At 38.5% G+C, this 25,275-nt stretch overlaps 1 protein-coding gene across 1 annotated transcript; it reads left to right on the plus strand.

Annotated features, from left to right (window-relative positions):
* Positions 1-1,490: 1,490 nt before the first annotated feature.
* EIF3E (eukaryotic translation initiation factor 3 subunit E) lies at positions 1,491-24,001 on the plus strand. The gene is made up of 13 exons (XM_050305796.1): positions 1,491-1,600; positions 3,283-3,397; positions 6,362-6,479; positions 9,672-9,714; positions 10,159-10,263; positions 12,210-12,335; positions 13,764-13,888; positions 15,014-15,140; positions 17,135-17,236; positions 17,645-17,754; positions 22,413-22,515; positions 22,986-23,120; positions 23,830-24,001. The coding sequence occupies exons 1-13, from the start codon at positions 1,511-1,513 to the stop codon at positions 23,866-23,868; spliced, it is 1,338 nt and encodes a 445-aa protein (XP_050161753.1). The 5' UTR covers positions 1,491-1,510; the 3' UTR covers positions 23,869-24,001.
* Positions 24,002-25,275: the final 1,274 nt, after the last annotated feature.

Genomic DNA, 25,275 nt, shown 5'->3' on the forward strand with positions numbered 1-25,275 from the left:
ATCACTAAGCAAATTATTTAATGCCTCTGCCCAGGGAAGGAAAAGTTTCCTTGTGACAAAGGTTTTAGTCATGCTTAATGTGTAAAGAGATGAAGCCTGACTCACCAGAACAAACTATGTGTCCTTACAAAAATCAGTAGAAAATTTATCAAGTATAAAAGCAAAACATACCTTTTATATCTTTCAGCATTCTGGTGAGTTAACAACATAGTGAATGGCAAAATCATTTAGGTTGAAAAAGACCTCTTAAATCTAGGCCAACCTCACCAAATCCACTATTAAACCACGTCCCTAAGTGCCACATCCACTTCTTTAAGTACCTACAGGAATGGTGACTCAAACACTTCCCTGGGCAGCCAGTATTAATGCTTCCTTACTCTGACTACAAGAAATAGGCGAGTTATCATCAATATTAGCAATTCTTCCATTTCTGTTGCTAAACTCAGTAATACATTTCTGCACTTGCCCGGATTTCCCTGGGTAAGCCCCTGCTCAGCAGCTTCCCAGCCTCCTGACTGCAGCTCATCTGGCATGGCCTCACCACCGAGGGCCTGGAAAAATGGCCAACATGAACCAATACTTAATAACCTTTTCACTTGGTGCCAAGGAGAGCTCAGACGCCTTTTCAGACCCTCTTTACCAGATTAAACCAGTCAAGCTCCCAGACGGAGCACAAAGTGGGGGGGCGGGAGGTTGGACTCACACCTCACAGCTCTTCTATAACGCTTTCACGAGACATTCACCTCTCCAGAAATCCCTCTCTACTGAGCTTGACCTGCCACAGGACGCAAAACCTTTCTCCGCACCTGCTCACATTCCAGCCCGAGGTGCGGGCAGGGCTCTGCCCCGGCCCGACAGGGCCCCGGCCCTACATCACGCACCGGGACGGGCCCTGCAGCCGCCGGGGGCACAGGAGCGGGGCCGTCTGACCGGGACCGGGCAAGATCCGGCCGCTCCATCGCCCCCCTCCTCTGGCTCCTCACGGGATCCGGCAGGATCTAGCCCCTCCATCGCCCCCCTCCTCTGGCTCCTCACAGGAACCCGGCAGGATCCAGCCCCTCCATCACCCCCTCTCTGGCTCCTCACGGGACCCAGCAGGATCCAGCCCCTCCATTGCCCCCTCTCTGGCTCCTCACGGGACCCGGCAGGACCCAGCCCCTCCATCGCCCCCTCCTCTGGCTCCTCACGGGACCCGGCAGGACCCAGCCCCTCCATCGCCCCCTCCTCTAGCTCCTCACGGGACCCGGCAGGATCCAGCCCCTCCACCGCCCCCTCTCTGGTTCCTCACGGGACCCGGCAGGACCCAGCCCCTCCATCGCCCCTCCTCTGGCTCCTCACGGGACCCGGCAGGACCCAGCCCCTCCACCGCCCCCTTTCTGATTCCTCACAGGAACCCTGCGAGCCCCCCCTCCCCGTCACCCACACGGACCGCACTGCGCAGGCGCCGCCGACCCGCGCGGGCGCCGCGCGCACAAGAGGCGCGCCCCGCCCCCCCGCTGCCGCTGCCAAGATGGCGGAGTACGACCTGACCACCCGCATCGCGCACTTCTTGGACCGGCACCTCGTCTTCCCGCTGCTCGAGTTCCTCTCCGTCAAGGAGGTGCGTGGCTGTCTCAGGGGCGGGAGAGTCGGCTGCGGTAGCGGGAAAGCGGCAGGCTCTGCAGCAGCTGACGGTGTCTGCCGTGGGCCTGGCGCGCCTTCCTCCGGCGCCGCGCGGGCCGGGCCGGGCCCGTGGGGGACTCGGAGCTTCCGCGGGGAGGAGCTCGGGGCTCCTGCGCCTCGTGGGCCGAGGGCGAGGCGTGTGGGGCTGCCCCGGGCGGGACGGGAGCAGGGCCGACAGGGTCCTGGGGGGGCCGGTCCCTGATCCCGCTGCCCCGGCCGCCCGTGTGCGGGCAATGCTGAGCTCCCTCTGCGCCTCCTTCCCCGGGTTTAGCGCTGTGTCTTTGCCTCTCTGATGTTTGGGGAGGGAAGAGCCAAAACTCTCCCTCGCCGTGGCAATTGTACTCCCACAGCGAGGGACACCCCTGGGGCCGCGGAGCTCAGGGCGGTCTGTGGGCCTGCACCAGTGTCGCTAATTAACTCCAATTTGAAACCCTTGTCGTCACAAATTTGTGTTAAGAACAAATGCAAGTCCATTCTAGAATTATCTCTTGATGGTTTTCTTATATGTATTTTGAAGGTTTTATTGCTACAAAGAACCCAGTAATGCTGAAGGTAGTGTAGACTTATAAGAGCTTAGGCTGAAGTATCCGAAGTGCTCGTCTGAGCTGCTTTAAAATGAAAGCAAAACGTGTAAAATGATCTGAGTTTTGAATTTAAAATAGATGTTATTTTAGGGTTCAGAAATGAACTGGTAGACCATGCCTATACTGAGACTTAGTCTAACCGGTTCTCATGTCTAGCACGTGGACTTTCCTTAGTGTCTGTCATCTCGGGAGTATTTGTGCTATTTTAGCATTTGTAAGTCAGCTCAAGTTAGTTAAACAGCGTTATTTTTTAGTGTTAATCTTGAACAACACAGTGTTCAGAGCCCAGTTAAACTTGTAGGTCCTGTGTTTGGGATGTCCATAAATGTGGTGTCCTGAGCTGTAATACAGCTCTTGTGCGAACATACTTTGAGGAATGCTCCGCATCTGGCCCTCACCTTCATCTTGAAGACCTAACAGCAGTTTGCAACTCACTGCTAAATTATGGGATAGGATCTCTAAAAAACAGTTTGACAAATATAAAAGCACACCATCCAGTTATACAGCTACTCTAAATTTGTTCTTATGCTTTAGACCTAGCAACATATTTTAGATTAATCTGCGCTACAATTAAATTGTAAATTTAATTTTGAGCATCTCTTCTGAGATCCGCTTTAAATAATTTAACTTGTCTGCACTGTTCAGCATTTTATTTTGTGGAAACAATTCAATACTTTGAAAGAAAAATCTGACAAAGGTTTTATTATTTTTTAAAAATATATATGTAATTTTCTCAATAGGAATTACTATTCCTGTTAATAGAACATGTTACATTAAGTTAATGTTACTTAACTTCTAACTAGTCTTTGAAGTTCCTGCTTTCATAAATAACAGGAAGGTTTTGGTATACTGCCAAGATGGAAAATGTAAAAAGGCTTTATAGTAAGCACACTTAATGACAGAGGTGTGAGATTTTGCGTTTAAAACAATTCAGGTGTAAAAAACTCCACAAACTGTGCTGTAGAAATAATGACATAATCTGAATTGAAACTCTTTAATGCTATTCAAATAAATCTGTTAATAATTCCTGTTTCAGATATACAATGAAAAAGAACTACTCCAAGGAAAATTGGATCTCCTTAGTGATACCAACATGGTGGATTTTGCCATGGATGTGTACAAGAATCTTTATTCCGATGAAATTCCACATGGTAAGCTGCTCATTTAGATGTAAAACTTGTTTTACAACCTTTCTATCTAAAATAATAGATAACTAGTGGTAGTTTGCTTCTTGCATTCAAAAACTAGAATGCTGTTTAACTTTGGCCTGAACAAAAGGAGGTGCAATACTGAGATAGAATTACCTAATCCTGGGAAGTTTGGGTTTGTTGGTCTGTTAGGAACTTAATCTTTGAGTGATGTCTGAAGTATTTCAATGCTGAATTGGTAATTTCAGGCACTTGAAAGGTATAGCCTAATGTTGCACTGCACTAACTTTTCACCTGTCAGATTAAACACTATTGCACGATGATTTTGTGTCATTAGACTTATTCTTTAAAGCATCCAGTATGTTAAGACTAGAGTTCCTTTGTAAGGAGCTCCATTAATCTGTCTGTCTGTGGCTGATTTTTAAACTTGGGAGAGAAAAAGATGTTTCTGAAGATGCTTTTCTGAAGATGTTTCTTCAATTCTGTCAATGTATAGATTTCTGTTTGTCTAGAAGAAAATCAATTGTATATAAGATTATAATGAATATGAAATTTAATCTCTTACTATTTTATCCATGATTTTGGGAACTTTCCTATTTATGTCTTAAATTTCTGTCTTCTTGAGGAGCATCTTGGGAGGGGGAGAAAATAATGTTATCTTGCTTTCTCTAATTTCTATCCTTCATGAGTGTTTTGGGTTTTTTCCTGTTGTTCCTTTTTTCTAGGTTATTTTTTTTGTTTGTTTTGGTTTTTTTCCTGACCTAGTCTTTGAATATCCACCGTCTTTTTTTTTTTCATTTTGGGCAATTCCTCACCTTTTTCTGAACTAGTGGGACTACAGTCTGCCTTGCCTGCAGCTTAGGAGGAAGAAACTTGGCTGCTTTTGCATTCTGCTTCTGGGTCTTGCTCTTTAGACTGCAGAGATGGCAGTTCACCTCTTTGGAAAGACATGAAGAGAACTGATAGCCAGTGGGATGTTGGAGTCAATGATTTGACCAAACCTTTGCTGGCATTAGATGTTGTACTGAGCATATATTTAGTGGTGCATGGACTTGTGCTGAGAAGCAGTTGTAAGGATTCCTTCACTGTCAGGTTACTTATCAGTTCTGCTGATTAAAAAAAGGCCATATCAGGGCTGTAAAATCTTGAAGCTGAATATCACAGAGTCACAGAATGTGCTGAGTGGGAAGGTACCCACAGGGATCATCGAGTCCAACTCCTGGCTCTCCTCTTTCTTTCCCTGCTTCAGCTTTTCTACACTGTTAAAGAACATTACTGTTATCAGTAGTAAATAAGTGGTAAATTAGGAGTAAAATACTAAAGTAGTAAACAGCACAAGAAATAGCAAACCTATGTCTTTGCTATTCTGATTACAACCAATTACTTAAGCAGGTTGCCTAAGGTTGTAAGGTCACAACTGCAAGAAAGTTGAATGAATTTGGTCCCTGGGAGAGCTCTGCCTTCATTATAAACCAGCAATTTCCACACTTGTATTGTTTTTCTTATGCTCTTTTCAAACATCTCTAAGACTTTACATCATCAGTTTGGCAGGATTTTCTTATGTGATGACTTACCATTGTTTGGTCTGTGCCTTTTAGTCAGTTAACGTAAGCAGAGCTAGTTCTTGCACATGGAGTCAGTTATTCAAGGTGCTTGCTTGCACAGCTTCCTATGCAAAGGCCTTAACTTACTCTGGGATCTCTCTGGCATGTGCCATCCTCATGTATCAACACATCAGAATGTGTGTACAGGCAGGTGGTTCTTATTTGTGGAATCACTGGCTTCATTAGAAGTTTATGCTGATTTTATTTTTTTAAGGCTTCACTGTTTAAAGTACTCAAGGCTAAATTCACTTAACACAGTTATACTTAGAAATGTCCCTGTGCAATTTATAGTTGCTTTTGTCTTGTCTTCCATGAGATCAACTTACAATTACACACCCAGGAGATGTCGCAGGAAAACATTTTCGTATTCTTAGTAAGTCAACTGAATGTTTTTTCTTTCATCTGTTTTCCCTTCCTCTTTTATAATCTCAAGAGTCAACTGAAGTTGGAGATAATTTCTCCTTATTGGAACACTTCCTATCAGGCAAGTCATTCTTAGATTTAGGTTGGATCACCATTATGGTGTTGGCCACTTTGGATGTCCCGTTCAGATATCTGGGTAGTCAAATCACAAAAGAAATGTCTGATAGGTGCACCATAGCATTGAATTTTCTGGTGTGTGGCTTACTTTCACATTTTCCTGCATTTTTCTCCTGGGATTTGGTCTTGGCTTCTCTGATCCCATATGTTTTTTGGGTCACATAGCCAGTGTCAGGGGGATTTTTCCTTATTTTTTTTTTAACATATAGACTTTTCTGAATTTTATTTAAATCTTTATTTTACTACATTGATAGCACTTGGTCAGGAAGTTTATTTTACACAGATCCTTATTTCCTGCCAATTTTTCATAAGAGGCTTAATGTTCCCATTAGGCATGCAGAGTGTTGAAAATCATAATTTTGCAGATTGAGCTGCTTGAAATTTTTCCTGACAGTTTTCAGTTTAGTATTCTGGAAATGTGCTTTCAGAACCTGATCATCAGTCAGAAGAAAATCAATCTTAATGGCATCATGGGACTGTTTACTTTATCCCAAGTTTACGTGGGATAAGTGAACTTTAGTTAAAAAATTGGTTTTGCGTTAGTGGAAGCCTGAGGATTCCTTGTCTAATACAGACTCTGTTCCAGTTGTACCTGCTCTTTAGTGGTCTTATTAGAGCTCCACACAGGAGGAAAAGAACCAAATATTAGAAGCTTTTTATTAAGTCAAAGAATAGTGAGATACCTCTGGGTTTGTGACTTGACTAAGAGGACAACCGAGGTAGGAATAGGGAAGATGTGTTCAAAAGTCAGCACCATGTAATTACAGGTTCAGTCCTGTAACAACTTAAGACATTACATTAAAATATTTTTGTTTGTGTTTAGCTTTGCGTGAGAAGAGAACAACTGTTGTTGCACAGCTGAAGCAGCTTCAGGCTGAAACAGAACCTATTGTGAAGATGTTTGAGGATCCAGAGACCACGAGGCAAATGCAGTCCACCAGGTAACTTCTAACATGGTTTCTCAGTGCAGCTTTTTGGTACTCCTGAGGTGTTGATGATAGAAGTGCTTTCTGTGTAGCAACTGCAGAGAAGGACACTTATTTCCAGACAGTGTTTAAGCAGTGCTTGTGGTCAGATACTGAAATTGCTGGACACAATTTGCTCTTTTCAGTGCTTTTACCTGCTGTATAAAAGACATGTGTTGGTCTTAATGTTCAGGAATCAACTTGGGACCAGTGACAGTCATCGTTCAGTGCAGTCCAATCACAAGATTGGTTTTGGGGAGCTTGAGAGGCTTTTTTGTTTAAGTTTTGAAGGGATTTAGGCTTTTTTGAGGGGAAATACAGGGTAAAACAATTCACAGAATCTCTTTTCTGCCTTCCACAAAGGGTTATGGAGTGCCGTCTTAGTCTGGGAAGCCTCATGGATAAGCATCCATTAAGCCTCAAAGCACATACTTCTTTCAGGAGTTATGTCCTTTTGCCCCTTACCCTCCCCACCCCCAAATTGTTCCAACTTGTTGGTGATAGGTGGTGCTCATAACATCCAATTTCTTCTTAATTGGGTTATGGCAGTAATTAAAGTAGAATGAGTTGCCTGTACATTATATCTAAGGTGTATGAGAGTTCTGTCACGGTTAATCTTGAATTGGGTTCTGTAGGAATGAGTTCAGCTGTAATCACTGAGGAGCAGAGGGGTGGGCGGGTATTTGGCATAAATTACTGCTTGTTGCCTGTATGTAGGAAACATTGTTATTACTGTTGTAAATGTGTCTGACAAACTCTGGAATATTAATCGGATCCTTTCTTCAACCTCACCTGCCCTAAGGTTTCAAATAGAGCATACTGCACCAGGTAGAGCACCTATGACTCAACTTGAATTTGAATAAACTCGGGTTTACTGGCTTAGAAAAATATTGAATACACAGACTCTTCTTTCTAGTCTGCAGAAATCTTTATGAGTATACCTTTGTTTGGGAATAAACCCCCTGAAGAATATGGGTCCCTGGAGGGAGAGGTACTTGATTAGAATTTACTCTTTGTTTCAAACACAGATTATCATCCATTTTTTTCTTTCCACTCTTTTCTTTTTCTCCACAGTGTTTTCTCCACTCTTTGCATTGTTTTCAGAATTTGTTACAGAATAATTTAGAACTTGGTCAGTGCCGAAATGGTGAGGTGCAGTGTATTGTCTCGATTTGCACATGAACAACATGTCAGTAGGAATCATGAAATCTTAGCTTTGCAGCACATCAGAAAAAGTTTATTTTCTATTCTGATATCACCAGAATGTACTCAAGCTTCTGCTGTAAAAAAAGTTATCTTAGTAAGCTGCCTTTGTATGTAATTTGAGAATGGCTATTCATGTCAGATAATTACATTAAGAAAAGGAATTGCATTTACTTTATGGCTTGGGGTTGTGCAAAGCCAGGAGCCACTCACTTTTGAAAGTGTAGCTTTGAAAGTGAAAGGCCCAATCGCCATGAGTTAACTGCCTTGAAGTTATTAACTGGGACTGTCTTAAAGGAACAAATTTTTGGTATTATCACAGCTATTCAAATCTAATTGAGTATATAGAGATTTTGTACAATTCTTCCTTTGCCTTCAGCCAGTTTTCATAATAATACTTGACCTAGGAGAAAAATTACTAAAGTACTGTCATTTCTTGGGAAATGTGTTCTGTTACTTGACTTTTGATTCACGCAAGTTGGTCAGTGGTACTTCTTTCAAATTAAAAATGCCATTTTTGAAAGCTAGAGATACTGTCAATAAATACATGAAATAAAACTTGCCTAATGCTATAGCATATTAGCTCTACTACTCATATGCAGCAAGTTGGTTTTTTTTAGAACTGGTATGTGATTTTTGTTTGTAAAATGCCTGGAAACTTTGTAGTCCAGAAATTGGGGTTTTGGTTATTGGGCAGTAATTCTAATCCAGATAATTTGGGTTAGATAATAGTGGGTAGAGTCAGGCTGATAGATCTCCAGCTGCCTAGACCTTGAGCAGTGTGTTGTAGATAGGAGAAAGCAATTTTTGATTCTTTACCTTTTGCGAATTTCTGCTGGTGATTTGGAATCTGTATCAAATTCAGGGCTGCATATTATCAGGACTTTAGATCACGGCTTTTGACCCATGACAGCACTGCTTGGAATATCAAAGTTTGGGAAATGATGTATAAAGGAGACTTAGCAGGTGAAGTTCTTTCATGAATAAGCCAAAATATGTCACTTTTCTAAGTACCTGTTGGAGGACGTTGACTTGAGCATTGTAGAGGAACAGTCAGTATTCCTCATTCTTGAGATATCTTCTGGAACAAATCCATGAGATGACTTAATTGCTTTCACAAGTATTATTGGGGATTGTCATTCTTGGCTCACTTGGCAATGTGCCATTTCCTTATATAATCTCATACCATAAGTTCTAATTAAACAAACATCTTTGCAGTCAATTGATTTCAGAGTAAATGGGAAAATACTCCCTTGCACACACTTTTTACTGTATCTTTGTACCAATAGCTTGCCTCCTGGAGACTCAAAGTTTCCTTTGATCTAGATAATACTTCTTGTCCTTTTAGCATTAATGTTGAATAAAAGTTAGCCTTCGGAGATGTGATCATGGGTGAATTAGATGTTTAGGACTTACTAGTATGATTATTTTTTATAGTTGTGTTCTGCAGGTATTTGCTGTGGTAGAGGTATTCTTGCTAACCACTGTGCCTCAGTGCTATCAATGGGATAAGTTTCCTTTCTATTTCTATGTACTTCAGTGTTAGCTGGTTTTTCCCTGTCTCCTGCTAAAATCAAGGCTGTCTGGAGTAACTGCTCTGGAATGAGAACCTAAAAGTGGGAAGAGCTCTGATCCAGAATTTAACTTTCATACTGAAGGCTAAGGAAGCTGTCAAATCTAAAACAGCCTTCCATCCTTTCTTAGCTGTAGTTATTGTTGCAGGTGGCATTCTTTATTTAAATTTAGAATAATTTTAAGATTTTGAAGCTTCTTTGTGACACTTTAGGAATAGATAACTCGATGTTTCTGCAGCTGCTTTTGACCAACCACTGGAGAAGTATCACATAAAATTTATGCTCAGTTTTGTGCATTTTACCTTTAAAATTAGGTTGCATTGTGTAGTGTGTTGCATGGTGACTATCAGTTTGCTTTGAAAAAACAGCATTTTCTATCCTTTTATTCTAGAGATGGTCGGATGCTGTTTGATTATTTAGCTGAGAAGCACGGGGTAAGTGTTTTGTCTGTTGAGTTCAGTTGGAAGTATCTCCACTCAACTTCTCTCACAGCTGACACCTTTGAGCAATTATGGACTCGCATTTTGCCCTGTATCCTCTCAGTGTAGCTAATAGGCAGAATTCCTAGTGCTAACATATCTATGCCTTTGAAGTTCTAATTTTTATACAAACAAAGCTGAAATTTAGTGTTAGCTGCACCTGTGTAACTAAGATGGGCTTTACTTTGTAATACTTTTGTAATACCTTTTTCTGATATTGGTATAATCGTTCAGTCTGTGACATGGATTGAGAGCATAATAGTTTTTGACTATCTTTTTCTGTGTACAATGTCTTTGGAAAAACTACAGATTTTGAAGCTTATTCTATTATTGAAGTTGACTGTGACAGTATGTTTCTTTTTTCCTAGTGAATAAACCTTTTACTGTATTCCTTTTCAGTTTAGGCAGGAGTACCTAGATACACTCTACAGGTATGCCAAATTTCAGTACGAGTGTGGTAATTACTCTGGAGCTGCAGAATATCTCTACTTCTTTAGGGTTCTGGTAAGTTTTGGTTGTTTGTTGATTTGGGGTTTAGTTTTGGAGTTTGTTTGCTAGGTGGGTTTTTTTTCAATGCAATACTTAAACCAGTAAATTGTCTATATTAATTCTTAGAATGTAATACTTTTGAACTTTTCAAGGCAATTACTGTACACCAAAGTTGACAATAATTGTAAAAATTTTCAGTATTGTCCAGCAGTTGTGTTATTTTTCAAACTGAATTCAGAATTGTTCTTTAAATTTGTAGGTTTTGTGGTAACAATTACAGAATACAGCAAAATGAATACTTGTTTTTGTGCACAGACGTAATCAACAGTAGTGAAAAGCTGGCAGGTGGATTGAATGTAATTGGTGGTAGTGGTGAACTGCCAACTTCTTATCTGAACTTTCATCTGTCTTCTCTTGAATTTTGTGATGGATTTAAGCATATAAGTCATCTCCCTAGGAAATGTAAACAGCTTAAATGAAAAATGTAGAGCCAGATCCATCATCTCTGAAACAACTCTTCTCATGTTGTTGTAACCCATATCATTTGTTACTGCTGGGAGTGAATTTTGAGAATGAAGATTTAATGTCTTGTAAGAATCTCAACACAATAAAGTTATTGTTGGTGGTCAGTGAATGTGCTGTTTTACTAACAAATGGAAATTTAACGTAACTGCTTGAAAATCCAGATACTGTAGCTAGAACAGCTGCAGTACCTAAAAGCAGTTATTGTGAATAGCTTAGCTGTAGTTATGTGATTTGGAACCAGCACAGAGCATGTGAACCTGCTAAACTAAAAGTATCTGCTAAATTGGCACCTTGGTTGTCTGGAAGATACAGACTTAGAAGCTCTGTTTCCCATGGATATGTGGAGTGATTGCTGAAAACGTGTGGTGGTTCATCTGTTGAGGCTGTCTAATCTCTATTCCCATCCACAAGTAATCTTGACTCTGAGATACTGCTAGAGTAAGCCGCAATAATTCCTGTAATTAACTATCATTAAAGAAGAAAAATTGGGAAATGTGTCTTTAATTAGAAGAATAGGGTTTAAAGTAGGAACAAGTTGAATTCTTAGTCTAAATTTTGATGCTAAAGCTGACTTTCAGTGTTATAGGTTCATGTTATGTGCTGAGAGGGGAAATGAAAGTTAGATATGTAGGTTTGTGGGCAGCTGTCCTTAATTCTGGGCTCAGCATTATGTTCTTCTATGTCAAGTAACTAATTTCAGAAAGTGAAGTGTTGGTTTTGTGCTGGTAATAGCTTGGTATAGGACTTTGTTACTAATTCTGGTGGGAGAAGATTTGTTTAAAGTTCTAAGTGATGTAACATAATCTATGAAAGAACTATTGTAACCAGTCTGAGAACAGAATTTGACACTGTGAATGACCTAGTGTAATTCATTCCTGTATAAAACTAACACAGCTTGACCTCAGGGCTACCCTTCCAGGAAATAGAGTCACTGCTGCAAAGTTGCAGTTTCACTGGACATGTCTGTAACAAGGATGCCTTTGGGCACAGCATTACCAGAAAGGACTTGCAATGCTAGCTTTTTTTTTAGGTGGTTACCTACTATCATGAGTTCTTGAGGAACCTGCTTTGTAATAACCTCGTTTTAGTAGTTTAGAAGTGTTTTTATATGGTGGAAAAAAATACTTTTGGAACCAGTGTGTCACCTGGTGCTCAACCATTTCATTTTTTTTAAAACTTAAAATGCAGCAGTATGAAGCTTTATCTTACTTTGACAGCATTTCCTAGTTTCTACTTCAGAAGTTTTACTGCTGTTTTCTCTGCCTAAACTGCCTTTTTTTTTAAAAAAAAGGCACTTAATTTTGGAATGTTAGGACCATGCAAATTTGATACTTTGTATATTAAAAATACAGCCAGAAAATATCTTTAATTTTAAATGTAAATAATGATATTAAAAAATACTAGTAGTGTGACTTTGTTGCTGTTGTTGAAAATAGGTTCCAGCAACAGACAGAAATGCTTTGAGTTCCCTTTGGGGAAAACTGGCATCTGAAATACTGATGCAGAATTGGGATGCAGCCATGGAAGATCTCACAAGACTAAAGGAGACCATAGATAATAATGTAAGTAAAATCTTGGTCATGTTAACAAGGTGAAATGTTAGATGTGCTAGTATTCAAGTTTTATTATAAATCATTTACAGTCTTTTTTAGAAGTATTCACCACCTTTTCACTTGATACTCCTTATTAGCAGTGGGAGAGTCAAAGGGTGCTCATGGAGAAATAGTGAAGCCTTCTTTTTCAAATTACTTTCTTCTTAACACCGTAAAAAGAAGCTATATTTTCAAAGGTATTTCAAATATATTTCCAATAAACCAAAGAAATTATGAGGATGAGTTTGAGGGCAAGATACTTCTACAATTCATTTTCTGTTAAGAATAAAATGCATGTGAGTAGGCAGTGCTGTTATCTCATGAAGGCAGTGCTTTTGACAAAAATAGGAGACAGCTTGTTTTGAAAACAGTTCTCAGCTATTCAGCTTTCTTACCAGCTTCTGAGTTAGATGAGAACTAAGAACATAAGGGGAGAATAGGACTGCAGTACTAATTAAGAGCAACTGAGGGGATTAGGGATCTCTCAGTCTTCTTCTTTGCTCATGGGCCTTCACTGGCCAAAAATGGGAGTTTTACTCTCCTGAACCAAAAGCTTGAAAAGGTGTTTGGTGTTTTAGTTTTTGGTGTCCCCCGATTGTTTTTTGTCTATGTGGCAGATAACTAATGTTAATAAATTTTCTTCTGTAATTTTTTCACCTTTATGATTCTATATGGTTATAATAGACTACTTGACTGATGCATTAAACTCCCAAGATTTTTTTTTTTAGGATAGAATCATAATAGTTAGTTGTCATGCTCTTTGGAGTGATGATTACTTGCTATGTCCATTCATTCTTAACATGTTGCTTTGCAGTCTGTTTGAAGTGCTGTTGAAATTTGGAGCTAGTAACAGCTACTTGGTCCAGCTTGGAGCTGAACCCTTATTTGTGCGTTATCAGCTGGTTTAAATGAAGATATGTTCTTATTTCTTGGCTGAAAGCAATTATGGCATTTCATCATTGTCTGAGGGTGAGGGCAATAAAAAGCTTTTATGAGGCTTTAAAAAGTAAAACAGAAAAACTGGAGAAGCCAAGTAGTTTCTCAAATCACATCTGAAGAGGGAATACAAGAAAAAAATTCAGAATTAAAAATGGAAGTCAGAACTTAGGTTAGTATGGTGGCCTTGGAGAGCTAAAATTTCTGCTTTTGCCATAAGAATGCAAACTTTGGCAAATAATTTGGAATATAATATTGGAGAATTTATCTTGCTTATAACTTTCAGTAGATTTATTTGAGATGACAAGGTAAAAAGCTGGAGGTCAAAGTCAGCCTGAGAGTGGGGATAGTTAAAAGGAGGTCGTGGAAAATCACAATATTTTGAGCAATTAGAGGTTTCCATGGGTTAGTGTTCAAGCAAACTTTGTGTTGTATTTGACTTAAACTAATGTTTTCTTTCAGTCTGTCAGCTCTCCACTGCAGTCTCTTCAGCAGAGAACGTGGCTCATCCACTGGTCTTTGTTCGTGTTTTTTAATCATCCTAAAGGGAGAGACAATATCATTGACCTTTTTCTCTATCAACCACAGTAAGTTCTGTTGTACTATATGGGGGGAGTGTCTTTAAATCAAAATAAAGGCAGGTGATTGAATATGCAAGCTTGTTGACCTTAGAACTGCAGGGGAAAGTACTGTCCTATTACAATTTTATAAAAGGTATTTCAGAAGTATTCTTGAGGAAAAGCTGAGACTAAAAATGAAAATTGAAACACTCAATTTGTGAGAGGACTGACTTACTTTATGTAGATCTAGAAGTCTTGAACAGCTTAACACTGAGAAATTAGAATCATAGAGTGTCCTGAGTTGGGAGGTACTCCTAAGGATTATAGTCGATTCCAACTCCTGGCTCTGTACAGGACAGCCCCAAGAATCACACCATGTGCCTGAGAACATTATCCAAACCCTTCTTGAATTCTGTCAGCCTTGGTACTGTGACCACTTCCCTTGGGAACCTGTTCAGTGTCCAACCAACCTCTGGATTAAGAATCTTTCCCTAATATCCCACCTTAAACCTTCTGTGACACTGCTTCATGCTGTTTCCTTAGGTCCTGTTGCTGGTCACAAGGGAGCAGATGTCAGTGCCTTCTGCTCTCTTTCCACTCATGAGGAAACCATGGACTGCAATAAGGTCTTCCCTCAGTCTCCTCTTCTCTAGGCTGACCAGACCAAGTGCCCTCAGCCATTCCTCATCCAGCTTCCCCTCTAGAACCTTCACCATCTTCCTTGCCCTTCTTTGGACACTCTCTGAGACCTTAATCTTTAATATTGTGGTGACCAAAACTGTACACAGTACTTGAGGTGAGGCTGTTCCAGTGCAGAGACAATCCCCAGCAGGATAGTCCCCTCCCTTGACTGGCTGGTGATGCTTTGCCTGATGCCCCCAGGACATGGTTGGCCCTCCTGGCTGCCAGGGCACTGCTGACTCATGTTCAACTTGCCATCTACCAGGACCCCCAGGTCCCTTCTGGCTCTTCAGCCTCTCATTCCCCAACTTGTACATATATCCAGGGTTCCCTGTGGTTACCCAGGCTTTTCATTTGTGTGTCAGGATCCCTCTGCCTTTGAGGGGATCAACAGCTCTTCCCAGTTTAGAGTCATCAGCAAACTTAAGAATACCTTTGAGTCCTCCATCTTATCTGTAATTTATTTTCTAGGTATCTCAATGCAATTCAGACAATGTGCCCACATATCCTCAGATATCTGACTACTGCAGTCATAACGAATAAGGATGTTCGTAAACGGAGACAAGTGCTGAAAGATCTGGTCAAGGTTATTCAGCAGGTAAAGTTTGAAATATCTGATACTTTCTACCATTTTAATGAGACTTCATAATAACTTTCTTCTAATAATATATGCCTGGGTTAGGACTTCAGGTATTTTGATACTTGTTTTTTGTCAGTGAACTGATTTTTCACTGAAGTAAAATACACGTCAGTCAGTGGGAGCACAGTATAATTTTTCCCTCCTTTCATGTAAATGAGCAATGAGTAAAATACAGTAAGGACTCTATTTTCTTTCTGTATTGTTAAATGCAGAAAATTCAGTGAGGTATGTGAAATGGCTTTGCATCTGATTCTTCTTTTTGAGCTATCCCTACAAGGAATTGTTGTGTGAATAAGGGTTCTTTTTGCATTTTAAAACCACTAGATTGTGTGTGTTGATTTGCATTCACATGCATTTTCTTGAAATGGGTTCTGTTGTCACAGTTACATGAGGATGTAGACATGGACAAGAGCAGTAAAAGAATTGTGCTTGATAGCGATCAGTGGGGTTGTGGCCACGATTTTTAGCTGAAATCAGCATGCAACTTGTATAAAAGCCATCATGCTTGTATCCAACTTGATAATGTTGTGAATAATAATTATATATATATATGCATATACATGTGTGATGGTGCAGTTATTACAGTTAAATTCATTTCTATCATTGAGGTAACTACCTATGCAAAGCCCAGTCAGTGCAAGGATCAAATTTTAAGCAAACATTAACCTTTTCTTAAGCATTAGTGTTCACAAAGGAAGTAACATGAGAAGCTATAAATTGGTGTTAAGAGTCATATCTAAAATCTGATTGTAGCATCAAGCTTCTAATGTAATGTGAACTTCTAATACTTAAATCATGTTTTACAACTTCTTTCTTTTTTGTTTATTTTGTACAATTGGCATGAATAAAAAAGGTCATTAGTGTTCCTCTTGAAAATACCAACTTGAACTTTGTTTTTGAAATTTCTTACCAGATATTTATTTCTTAGTACTGTTCTACTCTGTATGGTTCATTATATTAAATCATGATGTGGTAGAGATTTTATACATGGAAAGTGGATCAGACAGGATAACTATTTGTGTGGTAGGCTGTTTGCAATAAGAGATTGTTTATACTTGGAATATCTTTGAATATCGAACTGATAGGTAAGCAGTTTGTTGTTCATCTCTGTTAAATTTAAAAGATTATTAATCCAAGAGTATTTTGGGTATTAGGTGTTAATTATTACTTATTAATGGTTAACAAGTATAGTTTTGATGCATAAAACACCCTTAAAACTGAATTTTAAAACTAAATAATCAGACCATAAATGCAGTTTTGTGGAGAAGGAAAAATAACTTTCATCCATAAAGAAAAACATCTTACTCAATAATTCCTTTAATCTGCTGATCTTACTGTATGCTAAAGCAGATATTGACAGATATTGATTTAAGCTGTCTTAAAATATGCATTAAAGACACTTAAGGGGATGTTTAATTACATCTATCCACAGTTGTGTATAGATCTAGTGTTGTCTCTGCCTGGTAATTTAGAATGTTGAGTAACTTCTGTAATGCCAAAATAAATTAGGAGCATTTTGTGTATAAAAAGTAACATTTTTACTAGCTATGTTGTCCCTGTAAATCAATAATCATTCAGTTTAAAGAATGAAGGATTTGGCACTGGAGTTGTCTTTGAGATCAGAATCTAGGAAGACTCTTCTACCATATTTTAGAAATTTGGAGGTTTGATAACAGGGCTGGTTCTAGTCTCTTCACACTTTACTAACCCAAAGATTGCAGCATTAAATGCTGAAGGTGGAACTACACCTCTGGTTGTTTACCCAGACTACTGGGAGGAGGCACATTGTTGCAACTTTTAGAAAAGGAATTGGGAATTTCAGGTGTTGTTTTTTTTTTTAAGGTGCTGTATGGACTTCTTTCTACTATTAATTTTTTTAAATAATATAAGGAATACTTGAGTGACAATATGGCCTTGATTTCTAATATTGTTCCAATTTTTTTTCTTGACAGGAGTCCTACACATACAGGGACCCTATCACAGAGTTTGTGGAATGCTTGTATGTTAATTTTGATTTTGATGGAGCACAGAAGAAGCTGAGAGAGTGTGAAACAGTAAGATTTAAAACATTTATAGGACTCCTTTTCCTTTAAGTAAAGACCTTTAAAATTCACAATGGCCAACTAATTTGTGTGAAGGGGTATTTGATTCCATTGCCTGTGTTTTCTAATGAATTTTAATTCATGATTGTTTGGCAGGGGATTTTTTGACGACTCATTTTGTAACACTTAAACAAGACTTACTGGTACAGATATAGTTTTAACATTATATTTAAGAAGTTCTAGAACAAGGAGCAAATGGGTCGTCATGCATTTGGCTGAGCTTCAGGCTTTCCACATCTTGGAGTATAGCAATAATTTTTTCAGATGTACTGTAACTAATCTTAGTTATTGACTGTGTCTGCCAGCAAATTACCACTTCCATGTTTGTTCTCAGTGTTCCCTTTCTGCTTACACTTGCAGGTGCTTGTGAATGATTTCTTCTTAGTGGCCTGCCTTGAGGACTTCATTGAGAATGCCCGTCTCTTTATATTTGAGACTTTCTGTCGCATCCACCAGTGTATCAGCATTGGGTAAGAGAACGCCTTAATTTGTCAGTGCAGAAAAATCACTCGTGGATGACAGTTTGACAGTGTAAACTTTAGTAGTAAAATATTCAGTTGTCATATAAAAATCCTAACTGAAATCTCATTTGGATAGTTTCCTTCATAGTTTTATAGCTCTGATGTGATTATACTTAAATTACAACAATCGTATTTCAAAGTTAAATTATTGTGTTTAACTTCAAAACAACTTCCCTCCACCACTCCCAACCGCCCCAAACAAGCAGTGCTTTCAAGATAAAAATTGGCCATGGTGTTAAATTGGATTAATGGGAACTTTTGTACCCAGTGTCACCCACGTCCTCATTCAGTGTCTTCATTTCGAGCTCAGTTCCGCACATCGATGTAGAATGTTAATATTAAATAAATGCAAATTGCAAATACAGTAATTGCATAAATGTATTTGTATTTGGTTGATACAGATACTCATGTCTGTCTTATTGGTATGTTCTTGGAAAATTACAAGAATCGTATTACTTTTTCCATTAATTAAATAGAAAACTATAGATCTTATTCTCTGGGGCACAAAGCGAGTGATCCAGCTGTAAGAATTATATTCTAATTAGCAAATATGTCTGTTGTTCACTCAGATAAATTTTATAAATGCAGACTTTTCAGATAGATCAGCTCTGATGCCTCTCTTACAAAAAACTCCCCTAAGCAGGAAGATGCTATGAGTACTTGAGCTCTCTTTCCACTTGGCCTTTGCTGCGTTCCCCATATTTCCACATCCCCTTAAATTAAAAAGGAAAAAGTGAAGTGAAAAACTCTGAATGCTGTAAAAATCTCAGTGGTAGAGAACAGTGCAGAGATCCTTGAGAAACAGAAATGAAGGCTACTGAATTGATCAAACTCAAGGGAGTCTTGTTACCGACTTGCATCCAGAGCAGATGTGTGTGTGTGTCTAGCCCTCTGAGCAAGTGAGTTAACACTGCATGATTTCAAAAGACAGGGACTTGAGAGGAAATTGTCTTAGTTTTGCAAACTTGCTGAAAGGATTGCTTTTTTTATGTATAGGTATGGTTGGAGAAAGGATTGATTCTTACTACTTTTAATCTCTAGTCAGTGGGTGACGTTTGTCATAAGTGCCTTTGGAAAATACTTTTTATCCTTTGTATCAGCTTAAGGTAGTCAATCTCTTTGATGTAAAAGGGAAACAGTGAATTTTGAGCATTTTAGTCAGCGGGGTGTATTGGGTTTTAAGCACAGTCTTAATAGTAAATGAAACTAGATGCTGTGAATAGAACTCTTCCATACTTAATGTTCATTTTTATAGGGAGGCTAATGCTTAATCTAAAATGACTTTAAGGAGAGTACTGCACATTTGGGCATAAAGGGTTTTGGATAAGCATTTGGAAGAAAAAAATCTAAATATACTTCTCCTAAGGATGGGATTTCGGGAAATAGAAAACCCAGTAGTGTCTTGCTGTTCTCTGAAAATTATTTTTAGTGCTGTGGATGCTGCTCATATTCAGGTACAAGTTTGCAATGAAACTAGGTGTTCAAGCTTTTTTAACTGGATACTAGGTATCTTTCTAAGAAGTCTGATTCTCCATCCCTCTCCAGTCAATGAGTAAAGAGTCTGGAGTATGTGTGTTAGGTATTTTTCAAGTCTCTGTCAAGATATTGATAATTGTGTGCAGCATACCAGTGATTCATTATGGCAGAAATAGCAAGCTTTATTTAACAAATCAAAGTTTATGGTAGATGATTGTCACTTACTTAGTGTGTATCACTTATTATACAGTTCATATTTTTTGTACTATCTGTGGTATTTCAGCTTTAAGTGTGATAGAAGATGGTGTAGTTGGCTGTCCTTGTTAGTGTGTGATTCCCAAATATAGGTAGCAATGTCCTTATTTTAGAAGCATTATAGTGTGTTCTGAGGAAAGTGATAGATTTTTTGTTGAGACATTTATCTCAGACTGACATGGGTATTCCTGCCACGTATCACTGAGGTAATTGCACATGGAATCAATCTTCAGTAATGAGGTGATTCTCAGTAGGTCATTCTGCTTTCAGTGATGGACATGAGCCTTAAATTTCTTTGCAAGCTGTAACAATCATTAGATTTGGGCTGATTAGGGCGCATAAGTATTACTTAGTGCATTTCAGACTTGCTTTTGAAGAAATTAGCCAGCTGAAATGCTCTTAATTGGATGTTTGACTGAGGCATCATTCTTGTATTTCTTTGTCCACAAGTGATTTCCACTACTGTTCCTGGAGCTGAAAACTAGGCAGTTATACCACAGTGCTTGATAAGTACTGTTTAACTATTCAGAAAGAATTTGAAAACAATTAGTGGGAAACCTATTCCTTATATTAAATGGAAAATAAATGCCTGTTTAATTTTTTAACTACTTAACATCTGCTAGGCAGCTGACATTTTTCCAAAGAACAAAGCTTTATCGGTTGTAAGTAAAATTTTATACATCTCAAATCATCATGCAGTTGGTTTGTTTGAAATATCATGTTTAATAGGGAGTAGTAGATGAAGTTAATTCTGTTTTGGTTAGTTTGATATGCCTGTATTTAATTGAAGAGCTTCCTTCTTTTGTGCTGCACACACAAGAAAACTATATAGAAGATGGGCTTGTTTGTATATGAACATGTGTGATGCTCGGTAACATTGCCTTTTAAGTAAGGGAAAGTAACAGGTGCCCTAGCATAACCCAAATAAGTGATTTTCCTTATAAAACAGAGGGACAGAAATTATTTAAAAACTATTTTGCAACTGTTTTGGAGAAACTACCCTTTGAGATTAACTGTAATTTGAAATGGTAGAGTAGTCTTTGCATATTTATAAAATTATTCCATTTTTATTGAATTATAGTGGCAACCTTTATAAACAGTGGTAACTTATTATCTACTGGGCGATATAAAATACTTTGTAGTTTCTAACTTGGAATGCCTCTCTAGAAGTCTGTGCCCTCTTTCCCTCCAGTTACACAGGGACTTTATGATAAGAAAAAAGTAAAATACAGGTGCAGTAGGTTGGAAGAGACCTCTGGAAGTTATCCATTTTAATCCTGTGTACCCAGTTACAACTTTGAGCAGGACCCACTGCAGTGTTCCATTATGCTGCTAGTTGATTCTTGACTGTGTCCAAGAATGGAGGTTCCACACTAATCCCAAAGCTATGTTGCTGACATAGTGTAGTGGCAGTAGCCTTCTGGAGGAGGTGTTACTTTATTTCAATCTTATTGGTGTTTCTAAAAGAGAAGTATGAGAATTACACGCACCGCATTCTTTCAGTGTGAAATTTCTTCCATTTTCAAGTCAAGTGCTTAACATCACTGATTTGGGGTAGTAAAGCAATTTGTAGCTTCTTTCTATTGAAATACCTCCTTTTCTGCCTAGGTGACTGATAATTCTGGAAAAATTTACATCCCTGGTAATTTTTGTTCTTGCCTGACTTTACAATTGTTAATTCAAACTCAGATTAACAATTAACTGGAACAGTATCAACTGAGGTTGGATTTTATTTCTTCTTATTTTCCATTAGCTCAGAGGCTTTGTTACCCATTTGTTGTGTTATTTTGCTGAAGTGACTCAATGCAAGTCCAGTACTTTTTTTTTTTTCTGGTCACCTTTCTTCATGTTTATCTGTGACAAAAAATTGAATTTGCTTTTATAGTTGGGAGAAGGGTGAGAGATCAAGGCCACATAAGAGAGATTATTGCATAAAGAAGAGTATGTAGATACTCAAGCCAGGTAGATGAGGTAACAGTTGATAGATCATAAAGTATTTCCTTGACACAAATAATCGTCAAGAAGTAAATCACTTGAATTGGAGGAAAATATGTTCAAGCAGGATCTTGTAAAATGGTAAGAAATTGACCTCTTGTGCAGCTCAGCGTAGCCAGCTGGCTCTGTGGTCACGGCCGTCGCCCTTACCTCATGTTTGTTACCTTAGTCTGAAAGCTGATGGAAGAATGAGCGTTACAAATGCCCTGTATGAGCCAACTGCCAGCAGGAAGCTACAGGAGTTAGCTGGAAAGCCACAGGAAATGCTATTAGAAGGAATTATTTCTGGACAAGAGTGCTTGTTTCATTAAGAATTTTTCCTTTCTCGGTTTTCCCCCACCTTCCTTCCTTGAAATTGCAAGAAGTCTGAAGTTTTCTTGCTAAACATTTTCCTGGACTAATTAGTCAAAACTTTCTTGACCACTGACTGCATTTAAATAAGAATAAAAGCAGTTCTGCTGTTTGTTTTATAATGATGGTGGTGGTTTTATGTTAGTGATGAAATTACTGAAATGGAAACGAAGAATGTTCATGTAGGCAAGGTTTAATAGGAGTATGTGAAATTGTGCAGGTCAAGATTTAAATACCATTTAAGTATGATGTAGTTCAGACTAAGTATATACTTCAGGATATGAATTTCTTCCTTGCAGTGTAAAACAGTGTAAAGCAGTGGAGGTGAGAGATGTGCAGGAGAGCATGTATTTAAGTTTTAAAGTCATTTCAGTCAATAAAAGCTTTCTAGCTATGCAGTATTTATTGAATACAAATCTTGGACTGTGCCAAATTTTGTGTGTGTTTACCTGTATTCCATAGTCCCTAGTCATGTTTACCAACATCAGAGAGGTTCTGTTTCACCATTTGATAAGTTTGTTATCTTTTAGAATGTTGGCAGATAAACTAAATATGACTCCTGAAGAAGCAGAAAGATGGATTGTCAATCTAATTCGAAATGCACGATTGGATGCCAAATTGGATTCAAAGCTGGTAAGACTGTACATGGAATCACAGAATCATAGAATAGTTTGGGTGGGAAGGAATCTTAAAGATCATCTAGTTCCAACCTCCTGCCTTGGGTAGGGACACCTCCCACTGTACCAGATTACTCAGAGCCCTATCCAACCAGGTCTTGAATACTTCCAGGAATGGGGCATCCACAGCTTTTCAGGGCAGCCTGTTCAAGTACCTTACCACCCTCATAGTAATCTAAACTAAACCTCCTCTCTTTCAGTTTAAAGTCAGATGGATACAAATGAATTTTTCATTAGATTTTTTCATGGGCAAAGAAAAACAGCAGAAAACAGAACTGTCCTATATAAAGTGTGTTGGACTTCATTTGTTGTGTTTTGATCATGTGTGTAAGATGAGCTGTGAAAGTTCTGAAAGCAGAGCATTACATTCAAAGCTTTTGCATTCTGTGTGATTGTTGATTTTATTCTGTCTTTGCTGGGTTCTAGGGCCATGTGGTCATGGGCAACAATGCAGTCTCACCTTACCAACAAGTGATTGAAAAGACCAAAAGTCTGTCTTTTCGTAGTCAAATGTTGGCTATGAACATTGAGAAGAAACTGAATCAGAGTGGGAGATCTGAGGTTGGTATAAGCTGTTTTTCTGAATTTCTGCTATCTTCCTTTTGTGAGAGATAAATTTAAGTATAATTCTTAATTATATTCTAGAGAATATAATGAATCATCAAAAGGTTTAAGTAGAACCACTGAAAATAAAGTTGGCAGGATGACCTGGTTTTGCCTCCTTCCACATTGCTATATGGGAAGCTCTCTGAGGGAGAACACCACTGTTAAGGTGATCCACTAGGGACCCAACCATACATCTTTAAAACAAACAGAAAACCAGCCAGACAAAACAAACCACACAGTAAAAGAGCTTAAACATAAAAGTCTTATTGGGCTTCCTCACTGCTTGGCTGAAATACTGATGGAAGTTGAACAAGCAGTGGTGCAATAGTTCATTCTGTTAATGGGAAGTCACGTGAAACTTATGTGCTACTGTTTTCTTTTAAAAATATAGCTACAAAATTATACTTAGATTTATATTGGAATCTTCTAGAACTTTTCCTTTTTGAAACTACTAGCTTGGAGAACTCTAGCTGTACAACTCAATTCAGTATGCATTTCTGCTATATCAACACTTGCTTTAAACTTACAGGGTATCCTTCACTAGTTACCAGCATTCCCACTTCATAGCCATATACAATGTTAGAAATCTTAAATTAGTGTCTTATACATTTTAGTAACTATTAGATAACACAGTAATTTATTCTAATCCTTATTCATTTTTTAGGCACCTAACTGGGCTACTCAAGACTCTGGCTTCTATTGAAATACTTCTGCAGTGAGGAGAAATCAGTTTATTTGACTGAAAAGCACATAAATATGTAACTTTTTTGAGAAAAGGTAACTGTGTTAAATTTGATTTAACATAATCTGAATAAAATTGGCTACTTTTAACAGTCTGTGTGTCTCTGACTTAAATACATCCTTATGTTTTATAGGGGCTTTTCAGCATCATATTATTCTACAACATTTTGGGTCACATTTTGCAAATTTTATATGTCAGTTCTGTTAGATTTGTTTGTACCAAAGGACGCTTTTGCTTTCAGAGCTGTCTGAGTTTGGAAGCAGGAATTTATAGCTTTTTATTATCTACTGCAAATGTTGCGTTTTAAAAAAAATAAAAGTGGGTACTGCAAACAAATGGATCCACACTGAACATTTGGTCAAACCAAAATCATCTTCTATATTTCATGGGTTTGTTTGTTAACAGAAGAATCTTCAAAGAGCAAAGGCATGTGTAGCCTGTATCTTTTATGAAACTTAATATACTCTACACATAGAGTAATTTGGGGAGACCTCTGTGTCCATGCTTTGGAATTTTTCATGTTTGAAATCTCATTTTTTATCTTACCCAGTGTTGTAAGCTTTATGGAGTAGAGTTTTTTTGGTTGGGAGGGGGTTATAAAAGGCCTGATGAATGAGCTGCATGTGGTTTAAATATTTTATTCTGAAATCTGAAGGTCTTAAGATTATTGATGCCAACACAAGGGAACAAAACTCTTGTTCAACTGTTGGAATTAGAAGGGACTGTGTGAGTTTCTGGGGTTTTCAGCTACTGTTGCACTGCAGAACATACCATAGCATCTTTAAGAGAAAATCAAAGATCCCTTTTTAGAATTCTGTGAACTCAGCAAGGGACCACTGAGATGAATGAGGATGTTGTAAAGTTGTCTCTGCATGAATGTTCTGCATTTAAGGTTGAGAGGAAAAATCAGTTACTCATCTTTGCCTTATTTCACCTGTGTACCTGTTTCCCTTTTCATTCCTTAAGTTCTGGGATTCATCTACATATGTAAAGTTGTTTTAACTCAGTAACCCTCCTGCTTACTGTCTGAAATTACATGTTGGCTGGGAAAGGAGAAACTGAGAGAGCTCAGTAATGTTCAGGCTTAAGAAGGCCAAGACCAGTTTTTACTGTTGTCTTCAGTCCCTTCAATGGGAGCGTTCACAGCAAAACTGGTCTTCAAGGTGCATGGAGTCAGGATGAGTGGTAGTGGGCATAAATTGACACATGGGAAAACTCCAATTAGATCTAAGTGGGAATAAAAAAATATTTTTAGTTTTATACATTGAAGATGATAAAGCACTGGTATAGGTCACCCAGAGAGGATATGGAGTCTCCACCTTTGGAGATGTTCAGTTTAATAAGTACCTGACCATCCCAATAGACTTG

This window comes from Myiozetetes cayanensis, unplaced genomic scaffold, assembly GCF_022539395.1.
Source record: "Myiozetetes cayanensis isolate MyiCay16 unplaced genomic scaffold, myiCay2020 scf1, whole genome shotgun sequence".
Classification (NCBI taxonomy): domain Eukaryota; kingdom Metazoa; phylum Chordata; class Aves; order Passeriformes; family Tyrannidae; genus Myiozetetes; species Myiozetetes cayanensis.

Excerpts from the sequence above, each read along its gene's own strand:
- EIF3E (XM_050305796.1), top strand. The coding sequence starts at position 1,511 with ATGGCGGAGTACGACCTGACCACCCGCATCGCGCACTTCTTGGACCGG. Across the intron at positions 12,336-13,763 it reads AGGAGACCATAGATAATAAT|TCTGTCAGCTCTCCACTGCA; the intron begins GTAAGTAAAATC and ends GTTTTCTTTCAG. Across the intron at positions 17,755-22,412 it reads CACCAGTGTATCAGCATTGG|AATGTTGGCAGATAAACTAA; the intron begins GTAAGAGAACGC and ends GTTATCTTTTAG.